The 11,407-nt window shown below is 43.3% G+C and overlaps 1 protein-coding gene across 1 annotated transcript; it reads left to right on the top strand.

Annotated features, from left to right (window-relative positions):
* The first annotated feature begins 1,227 nt into the window (after window positions 1-1,227).
* Window positions 1,228-10,292, top strand: LOC121576542 (leucine-rich repeat-containing protein 15). Its single transcript, XM_041889769.2, has 2 exons — window positions 1,228-1,440; window positions 7,937-10,292. The coding sequence occupies exon 2, from the start codon at window positions 7,945-7,947 to the stop codon at window positions 9,655-9,657; it is 1,713 nt and encodes a 570-aa protein (XP_041745703.1). The 5' UTR covers window positions 1,228-1,440; window positions 7,937-7,944; the 3' UTR covers window positions 9,658-10,292.
* Window positions 10,293-11,407: the final 1,115 nt, after the last annotated feature.

Below are 11,407 nucleotides of genomic sequence, written 5' to 3'. Positions count from 1 at the left end.
GGTCTGATGAAACAAGAATATAACTGTTTGGCCATAATGACCATCGTTATGTTTGGAGGAAAAAGGGGGTTGCTTGCAAGCCGAAGAACACCATCCCAACCGTGAAGCACGGGGGTGGCAGCATCATGCTGTGGGGGTGCTTTGCTGCAGGAGGGACTGGTGCACTTCACAAAATAGATGGCATCATGAGGAAGGAAAATTATGTGGATATATTGAAGCAACATCTCAAGACATCAGTCAGGAAGTTAAAGCTTGGTCGCAAATGGGTCTTCCAAATGGACAATGACCCCCAGCATACTTCCAAAATTGTGGCAAAATGGCTTAAGGACAACAAAGACAAGGTATTGGAGTGGCCATCACAAAGCCTTGACCTCAATCCTATAGAAAATGTGTGGGCAGAACTGAAAAAGCGTGTGCGAGCAAGGAGGCCTACAAACCTGACTCAGTTACACCAGCTCTGTCAGGAGATTTATAAAAACATTCTTTCAGTTTGTTGTTATGGGGTATTGTGTGTAGATGGCTGAGAGAAATAAATGATTTAATAGATGTTGAATTCAGGCTGTAACACAACATAATGTGGAATAAGTAAAGGGGTATGAACACTTCTGAAGGCACTGTAGGTCTAATTAAGTGCAGAGGATTTCCCACTGTTCACGTCTACTGAGCTAAAATAGTTTTACCGTAGAATAGTTTTCTTTGGAACCTTGGAAGAGAAGTGAATGCCTCTGCCTTTCGATGATACAGTAAGTTACAGTGGTTATCTGTTGGGATTGATCCCTAGGCTAGTGTTGCTGTATTGCTGTTAGCTATGCGTGAGAATAACCCCTGGCCCCACCCCTCTTATGTGGGGAACATGATCAGGCTTTTGGTCATCAGTGCATTGGGAAGCCCCTCCATCCCAACCGAAAGCCCACTGTCAGTGCCTAACAAACACGCAAACTTCCGCTCATGCAGGCACAGAACTACAAAGTCCCATACACACATATATCCCCCACATTCTTAACAATGTTTCATTATACAGTATATACATACACGTTGCATGCAACAATTCCACACTCGTAGACACACAAACACGCTCCAAGGAACACACATTCATGCAAGTTATCCCAAGCACACACTCTCACAAATTCAAACCCAGCCCTTTTACAGAAATGGGTGGGGCTTTCCCTTCACACAGTCCCTCCACCACACTTCCCAAAAATGTGTGAGAGCGAGAATGAGAGACAGAGAGCACAGGGCGGTGCAAGCAAGGGGGGGAAATATTGATGAGGATGATGGACCTGATGACGAAGAGTAGAGCAATGTGAGGATGTGTGGTTCTGGACGAGACAGGAATCTCTAATGAAATCAGATCTGACAGTCAGCAGAGGAGATAAAAGATAGCAGACGGTCCCCACCAACTGATTTCTCCGTTCACTCCACTGCCAAGGACTGTTCAAGGTAAGCTCTGCTCTACCACAGACTACAGCGTTTTGTTTTACAATAGTTAGCAGGATACTGCTTAATGATCGTCAAGTGTTTTTTAAACTTCATTGTGAAGTTTTAATTGTCCAGGCAAAACCAAAAGCTATCACTGTGATTATAAAGTAGACGACTGTTAAGTGTGGTTTTCTGTAACCATCAATAAATTGTATTATTTTGGGGTCTTACTGTATGCAAATGATGTGGGAATCAGTTTTTGAAGAGACCTGAAACTCCACTTTCAGCCCTTAACAGATTTTGTTCAGGAACTTTTGTAAAAAATCGTCTTTCATGTCACTTTCTATTACATTTGTGATATTGTTAGTCTGTGTAACTTTCCACATATGCTCACCCTCCTGTTTGCTGGATGGATCTTTTGTGACAGGCAAATTGCTGACGCTTCAGTCATGGAAATTGGGAGAAAAAAAAATCACAGCAATTAATGATGAACTGGAAATGTTTTAGCCATTATACTGTAGAAAGTTCCAGCCCACTCCAGACTGTGGTTTGGTGAGGCTGGGAATGATTATATCAGAGAGGAGACATGGTTTTTAATGTCAGCCGTCTTTCAAATAGGGACCTCATGAATTGAATATTGCTGAGGAGTCAGAAAAGGCATGTAAAATAGGCATAGTTTTCAGATCGTTCTGTGTGTAACTGCAACACAGCAGTGTTTATACCTTCTTTATGTGCTTGTGTTGTGTTTCACAATCTCAGAATGACCCCTGCTTTCCAATGGTGCTGTTAAGTCATATCTGTCATGTCTTCCCTCCCAATACTTAGCGGGGAACTGCGATATGATAACATTCAACTACAGTTTCTTAAGAGAAAACATCTGCCATTATCATCTGCCATTATCAGAGATAATGGTGTTAAAAGATAGATGGGAGGTGTTGAATGGAATTGAAGGATGGGACTAATAACAACAAACAATAACAAGATAACTAATAATGTAGGCACGCTGTGTCCATAATAAGTGCATGGGTTGTAGGTGGGGAGCTTTTGTGAAGGAGCACAGTTAGAAAGATATGGCATATAGAAGCAAACCGGACGGACATCATGAAAATGATCGGAGAGGTTGAGAGTAGAAGAAGTTCAGGAGAAAGAACAAACAAAATGTAATTACTGTAAAATTGACTGTGTCCATAAAATGTAGATAGTGGGTATGGGCTGGAAGTAGAGGCTTAGGCGTTGTTGTTCACTAGTTTACTCCAAGTGGGGAAAGGGTGGCGGGGTTGGAAAGTAATAAAGGGGAATATATATATATATATTTCTTAAGGATATGTATGTATGTATGTATGTATGTACAGTGGGGAATAAAAGTATTTAGTCAGCCACCAATTGTGCAAGTTCTCCCACTTAAAAAGATGACAGAGGCCTGTAATTTTCATCATAGGTACACGTCAACTATGACAGACAAATTGAGGAAAAAAAATCCAGAAAATCACATTGTAGGATTTTTAATGAATTTATTTGCAAATTATGGTGGAAAATAAGTATTTGGTCACCTACAAACAAGCAAGATTTCTGGCTCTCACAGACCTGTAACTTCTTCTTTAAGAGGCTCCTCTGTCCTCCACTCGTTACCTGTATTAATGGCACCTGTTTGAACTTGTTATCAGTATAAAAGACACCTGTCCACAACCTCAAACAGTCACACTCCAAACTCCACTATGGCCAAGACCAAAGAGCTGTCAAAGGACACCAGAAACAAAATTGTAGACCTGCACCAGGCTGGGAAGACTGAATCTGCAATAGGTAAACAGCTTGGTTTTAAGAAATCAACTGTGGGAGCAATTATTAGGAAATGGAAGACATACAAGACCACTGATAATGTCCCTCGATCTGGGGCTCCACGCAAGATCTCACCCTGTGGGGTCAAAATGATCACAAGAACGGTGAGCAAAAATCCCAGAACCACACGGGCGGACCTAGTGAATGACCTGCAGAGAGCTGGGACCAAAGTAACAAAGCCTACCATCAGTAACACACTTCGCCGCCAGGGACTCAAATCCTGCAGTGCCAGACGTGTCCCCCTGCTTAAGCCAGTACATGTCCAGGCCCGTCTGAAGTTTGCTAGAGTGCATTTGGATGATCCAGAAGAGGATTGGGAGAATGTCATATGGTCAGATGAAACCAAAATATAACTTTTTGGTAAAAACTCAACTCATCGTGTTTGGAGGACAAAGAATGCTGAGTTGCATCCAAAGAACACCATACCTACTGTGAAGCATGGGGGTGGAAACATCATGCTTTGGGGCTGTTTTTCTGCAAAGGGACCAGGATGACTGATCCGTGTAAAGGAAAGAATGAATGGGGCCATGTATCGTGAGATTTTGAGTGAAACCTCCTTCCATCAGCAAGGGCATTGAAGATGAAACGTGGCTGGGTCTTTCAGCATGACAATGATCCCAAACACACCGCCCGGGCAACGAAGGAGTGGCTTCGTAAGAAGCATTTCAAGGTCCTGGAGTGGCCTAGCCAGTCTCTAGATCTCAACCCCATAGAAAATCTTTGGAGGGAGTTGAAAGTCTGTGTTGCCCAGCGACAGCCCCAAAACATCACTGCTCTAGAGGAGATCTGCATGGAGGAATGGGCCAAAATACCAGCAACAGTGTGTGAAAACCTTGTGAAGACTTACAGAAAACGTTTGACCTGTGTCATTGCCAACAAAGGGTATATAACAAAGTATTGAGAAACTTTTGTTATTGACCAAATACTTATTTTCCACCATAATTTGCAAATAAATTCATAAAAAATCCTACAATGTGATTTTCTGGAAAAAATTGTCTCATTTTGTCTGTCATAGTTGACGTGTACCTATGATGAAAATTACAGGCCTCTCTCATCTTTTTAAGTGGGAGAACTTGCACAATTGGTGGCTGACTAAATACTTTTTCCCCCCACTGTATATATATATATATATATATATATATATATATATATATATATATATATATATATATATATATTTTTTTTTAAACATGGGGGATTGGAAGTGATGCAGACAATTACATTGATGGAAGTTACAATCTATCTGCAATATTAAGCTGATCTACCCCCCAAAATAAATAATAATAATATTAATAATAATAATAAAAAATACAAAAATATAACATACAACATTTTTAAAAAAGAGTCATAGATAAAGCCAGGGAACAATTCTGTAATTATTGTCCTTCCTGCTTAAAATGGCCAAAATAAAACCCAATTCCTCTGTGGCTGTGTTCAGTGGAAGGACAACCACGCTGCCTTGGAAACACGTTTCCTCAGAAAGACTCTGTTTGCATTTTAATACGTCCCAGCCACAGAGAAAATAACATTCTGCTGCCATTTGACTTTAATAACGGACCAGGGTCATTATGGAGAGAGCACCATCCTCCAACTAAAACACTTGGTGGTGCACTAAGCCACACTTAAATGTTTTATATTTTATGTTGAATTTTGCGCTTCTTTTACTGGTACTTTTCAACTTTTCAACTTTCATTAAATTAGTGCACTTATTTTTGACATATTTCCTTACAATACTTGCAGTTGTTTCATCTTCCTTACTTGAAGCGCTTACTCTACTGTGAGTGGCTCTGGATGAGTGTCTGCTAACTAGGGTTGCAAAGCTACCGGTAATTTACCAAAGTTACCGGAATCTTCTGTAATTTTGGTAATTAATAGGCAACTGATGGTCATTTTGCTAATTTATACTTGAATAACTTTTAAAAAATTTATTCATATATAGTATTCATTTTTTATATCTGTGTCAATATTGTCCATGAGTTTCTAGTGGATAGACCATATGGTTCAAGAGAAATTAGCTTGATTAATGATAAAAACATCTAATCAACAATAGCATTATTTTCAATTAACTTTGCAACTCTTCCAACTATTGTCCTTTTTCACAACTGCCACCAGTTTGGCCGCAAAACATTTACAACAAAGATATATTGACATAGTAAAATATATCAAAGTGCGTAAAAATATATATAAAGAATATTTAATGCTGAAAACCTCATATTAATATTCACTAAGTTGATGGTTTATAGTTAGGATAATAATTGACAGCTTTGTAATATTTTGTAATTCCACAATGAGGGCCAGAGATAATTACAGACACCTGTGAAAATCTGAGGTACCCGAAAAGGCCACAAGATGTCATCAGTAAGCTACCAAAATTCTGGTAGTTTACTGGTAAACTTCAAACGTTTCCAGTAATATACCCTCTGCAACCCTACTGCTAACTAACTGACTAAAATATATTTTTTAAATGTAGCCTTGCATGCCAGGCCTTTAGGCTGGTGTTAGGCTGGTGGACTAGTCTGTCTGTTCAGATGATACTGTAGGGGTAACATGTGTAAGCATGGTGAGACAGAAATGTCTTTCTTACTTTGAACTCTGGCAAGGGAGAAACTACATAGAGAAATAACAGCCATTGTGGATCCAATCAAAGATAGAGATACATGAAAACCACAACATCACATTCTTATGTAGCCTATCTCACACAGTGTCTTTAAACTATGAATGTATGGTAGTATTTGTGGTTTACCCTCATTTGAACAGAAATGTGTGTAATTTCTAGTCCCATTCAGTCCAACGATTAAGTACTATTAAAGGAGAAATCAGCAGTTGAAACAATAACAAAGCGTTTCCCCGCCCCTGTTTCGATAAAAAGCTGAGGAGTGGGGCTGGAGAAATTTAACCACTCTCAAATTCATAGACAGATGCAAGGATTGACCATCTATGATATCAACATTATAGTTTTAACCGTGTTTTGAGGTTATATAGTTTGTTTACATTTACTTTGTTTACAAACATTGGAGTAAAACAAGATTATATTTGGGGTTCTGATGGGCTACGACAGTTGAACTAAGCTCATGAGGTATTTCTAAGTTATATTCTTCAAGAATCAATGGTTACATACAGTATATATACAAAAGTATGTGGACAACCCTTCAAATCAGTGGATTCGGCTATTTCAGCCACAACTGTTGCTTGCAGTTGTATACAATCGACCACACAGCCATGCAATCTCCATAGACAGACATTGGCAGTGGAATGGCCTTACTGAAGAGCTCAGTGACTTTCAAGTGTCACCGACATAGGATGCCAACTTTCAAACAAGTTAGTTTGTCAAATTTCTGCCCTTCTAGAGCTGCCCCGGTCAACTGTAAGTGCTGTTATTGTGAAGTGGAAACGTCTAGGAGAAACAATGGCTCAGCCACAAAGTGGTAGGCCACACAAGCTCACAGAACGGGACCGCCGAGTGCTGAAGCGCGTAGCGCGTAAAAATCATCTGTCCTCGGTTGCAACACTCATTACCGAGTTCCAAACTGCCTCTGGAAGCAACGTCAGCACAAGAACTGTTCGTCGGGAGCTTCATGAAATGGGTTATCATGGCCGAGCAGCCTAAGATCGCCATGTGCAATGCCAAGCGTTAGCTGGAGTGGTGTGAAGCTCGCCGCCATTGGACTATGGAGCAGTGGAAACGCGTTCTCTGGAGTGATAAATCACGCTTCACCATCTGGCAGTCCGACGGACTAATCTGGGTTTGGAGGATGCCAGGAGAACGCTACCTGCCCCAATGCATAGTGCCAACTGTAAAGTTTGGTGGAGGAGGAATAATTTTCTGGGGCAGTTTTACATTTTCGGGCTAGACCCCTTAGTTCCAGTGAAGGGAAATCTTAACAATACAGCATACAATGACATTCTAGACAATTCTGTGCCTCCAACTTTGTGGCAACAGTTTGGGGAAGGCCCTTTCCTGTTTCAGCATGACAATGCCCCCATGCACAAAGTGAGATCCATGCAGAAATGGTTTGTCGAGATCGGTGTGGAAGAACTTGACTGACCTGCACAGAGCCCTGACCTCAACCCCATCGAACACCTTTGGGATGAATTGGAACGCTGACTGCGAGCCAGGCCTAATCCCCCAACATCAGTGCCCGACCTCACTAATGCGCTTGTGGCTGAATGGAAGCAAGTCCCCGCAGCAATGTTCCAACATCTAGTGGAAAGCCTTCCCAGAAGAGTGGATGCTGTTATAGCAGCAATGGGGGAACCAACTCCATATTAATGCCCATGATTTTGGAATGAGATGTTCGACGAGCATGTTTCCACATACTTTTGGTCATGTAGTGTATCATTAATTAATACTTCCAAAAAATGGATGTAACAACTGCCGATTGCCCCTTTAAGTCAACAGGTGGCCTGATTCTAGTACTAGACGGTAGGCTAGTCTGTTTGGCCTGCACCCTCCCATGGTCTTATATCCACAAACCAATTTTACAAAATATTATTTCAAGAGATTATGATACAGCTTTATTTGTCTGATGCATTTTTCACCTCACTCATTTCATTTATTAAGTCTAATTTTACTTTGTGGATTTTTGTTTAGTGTCACACGCAAACACATACTGGTTTATAAAATGTACATTTTGTTTGTGTGTGCATGACAAAAAAGCTAACCCCTCTTCCTCTTTTCTAGGAGCATCAATGGACCTGTCAATTAACATCCACCCCTTTCTCCTCCTCCTTGCCATCAGTGGAGTTCTTGGAGCGTGCCCAGATGGATGCCAGTGCAGAGACAGCAAAATCCTCTGCCAAGGCAGGTCAATCACAGAGTTCCCGTCCTCAGTGCCTGGCTCTACCACCACCTTCTACATCTCCAACACCAACATCATCGCTCTCAAACCCCATGACTTGGCTGGTTTTGCCGAGGCACTTGGCATCTTTGTGGTCAAAGACACTGGGATCAGAGAGGTGTTCCCTGGCACCTTTGACCTCAGCCATAACCTGGGTGCCCTGGGCTTCACAGGCACTGAGCTGAATGACCTGCCTGAGTCCCTATTTCTAAATCTGGTGAAGCTGGAATCTCTGACTCTGAGCGGCAACAAGCTCCTGGTGCTTCGCCCCGCCTGGCTCTACTCCCTCGCTGCTCTTAGGACCCTGGACATAGGCAAGAACCTCATCACGTCTATACCTGAGGAGGCCTTTCGCTCCATCACCGAGCTGCAGCATCTCAGCCTAGCCAGGAATAACATCAGTCAGCTCTCAAGGGACACCTTCAGGGGCCTGAGCAAGCTCAAATCCCTGCGTCTAAACCGGAATGCTCTCAAGGAGATCCCTGCCGGAGCTTTGGATGACCTGGTGAGCCTGGAGGAGCTTTCTCTGCAGGATAATGACATCACTCATCTCCCCGCTAACCTGTTCTCCCAGCTGCAGAGCCTACAGAAGCTTTATCTCTCCAGCAACCGGCTGACTTCCCTCCCACAGGGGATTTTCCTCAACCTCCCAAACTTGGCCCAGATCTCCCTGTATAAGAATGAGCTCCAGAGTCTGTCCCCAGGGGTTTTCGGCCCCATGGCCCTGAAGGAGCTGTGGCTATATGACAACCGGCTGACACACCTGGAGGACAACACCTTCAGCAACCTGACCCAGCTACGTCTGCTGGTGCTGAGCCAGAACCAGATCAGCTCTGTGTCCACAGGGGCCTTCAGTGGGCTGGCTGAGCTGGGGGAAGTATCCCTGCACACCAACCTCCTCACCAGCCTGCAGGAGGGCACCTTCCAGGGGCTGCCAAAGCTGGTCAACATCTCCCTCAAGCACAACTACATCCGCGCCCTCCCCGCAAGGCTTCTCCAGGGCCTGTCCCAATTTGGCCAGCTGGTCCTCCACAACAACTCCCTCCCCAACCTGCCCTCAGAGCTCCTCAGCACCCTAACGGTGGCCAAGGACGTGCTGCTGGCTGACAACCCCTGGAGGTGTGACCAGGACATCGTGCCACTGCGAGACTGGCTGACACGGCACCCCACCAAGACCAACCTCAGCGCTGTGGTGTGCCTCACGCCCTCTTACCTGAGCGGTGACATTATAGCCAACCTGACCAACGACGAGCTGATGCAGGACACTACGACCGTCCCTGATATCACCCCCACAGAGAAGAGGAGGAAACCCCACACCCCACCTCCCAAGACGAGCACCCCCTTTCCTGCTGCAGAGGCCACGCCCACCCAGGAGCAGGGGGAGGACACCAGTACTGGGCGGGGGAACGGAGAGGGTGTGTCCAGGAACACGCAGATCATTATCACCGCAGTGGTCTGCACCGCCGTCATCACCAGTCTCATTGTCTGCTGCGTCTGCTGGAGGAGGAACAAGAGAGGAAGCCGCAATCTTGGCCGCAGGAACAAAAACAACTCAGTCATCTAGACTGGCCCAGAGGCCGGAGCACCACATAGGAGGTGTAATGTACGCTAACATGCCAGAGCAAACAACCTTATGATGCCGTTGTTCCCAATCATCTTAGCACAGGAACCCATCATGTCTCTATTAAGAACCCATGACCAAGGACAGACTAGCTGGGCCCTGCCTTTTGGGAAACTCCACTCTGATGGAATAAGTGGCTCTGCTTGGGATTCCATAATATGATTGCTATTACCTGATTTTACAAGTCCCTCTTGAAGCTCTTTAGCAAGCTTGTTGTGGTCTGATGTTTTGCACAAAAAAAAAAAAAAAGAAGATATCTCATAAACTGTAACAATAATCACATGGAAATGGCATGGATGGTATGCACAAAATGCCATGCATGTTTTCATTTTGACTACTGGAAAAATATTTCATACTGAACAAATGTAATTTTCAACATATAGTCTAATCACATAGCTGTTGATTTTCAAGTAAAGCTTTTTTAAATCTGATTTACTAACTGAAATTAGGCTACTTATTGTGTAATTTTATATCAAGGCTTATTGCAGTAATTAATAGATATACACTACCGTCCAAAAGTTTGGGGTCACTTAGAAATGTCCTTGTTTTCCATGAAAACATACATGAATTGAGTTTGAATAGGAAATATAGCAAAATGAATAGGAGATGTAGTCATTGACAAGGTTAGAAATAATGATTTTTAATTGAAATAATAATAGTGTCCTTCAAACTTTGCTTTCGTCAAAGAATCCTCAATTTGCAGCAATTACAGCCTTGCAGACCTTTGGCATTCTAGTTGTCAATTTGTTGAGGTAATCTGAAGAGATTTCACCCCATGCTTCCTGAAGCACCTCCCACAAGTTGGATTGGCTTGATGGGCACTTCTTACGTACCATACGGTCAAGCTGCTCCCACAACAGCTCAATAGGGTTGAGATCCGGTGACTGTGCTGGCCACTCCATTATAGACAGAATACCAGCTGACTGCTTCTTCCCTAAATAGTTACTGCATAGTTTGGAGCTGTGCTTTGGGTCATTGTCCTGTTGTAGGAGGAAATTGGCTCCAATCAAGTGCCGTCCACAGGTTATGGAATGGCGTTGCAAAAGGGAGTGATTGCCTTCCTTCTTCAAGATCCCTTTTACCCTGTACAAATCTCCCACTTTACCACCACCAAAGCCCCCCCAGACCATCACATTGCCTCCACCATGCTTGACAGATTGCATCAAGCACTCCTCCAGCATCTTTTCATTTGGTCTGCGTCTCACAAATGTTCTTCTTTGTGATCCGAACACCTCAAACTTCGATTTGTCTGTCCATAACACTTTTTCCAATCTTCCTCTGTGAAGTGTCTGTGTTCTTTTGTCCCTCTTAATCTTTTATTTTTATTGGCCAGTCTGAGATTTGGCTTTTTCTTTGCAACTCTGCCTAGAAGGTCAGCATCCCGGAGTCGCCTCTTCACTGTTGACGTTGAGACGTGTTTTGCGGGTACTATTTAATGAAGCTGCCAGTTGAGGACCTGTGAGGCGTCTGTTTCTCAAACTAGACACTCTAACGTATTTGTCCTCTTGCTCAGTTGTGCACTGGGGCCTCCCACTAGTCTTTCTATTCTGGTTAGAGACAGTTTGCGCTGTTCTGTGAAGGGAGTAGTACACAGCGTTGTATGAGATCTTCAGTTTCTTGGCAATTTCTCGCATGGAATAGCCTTCATTTCTTAGAACAAGAATAGACTGACGAGTCTCAGAAGAAAGTTATT

Source organism: Coregonus clupeaformis, chromosome 11 (assembly GCF_020615455.1).
Source record: "Coregonus clupeaformis isolate EN_2021a chromosome 11, ASM2061545v1, whole genome shotgun sequence".
In the NCBI taxonomy this organism is placed as follows: Eukaryota; Metazoa; Chordata; class Actinopteri; order Salmoniformes; family Salmonidae; genus Coregonus; species Coregonus clupeaformis.
This window is presented reverse-complemented; position numbering and strand designations above follow the sequence as displayed.

What these genes read in the sequence shown, in the direction of transcription:
- LOC121576542 (XM_041889769.2), top strand. Translation starts at nt 7,945, where the DNA reads ATGGACCTGTCAATTAACATCCACCCCTTTCTCCTCCTCCTTGCCATC.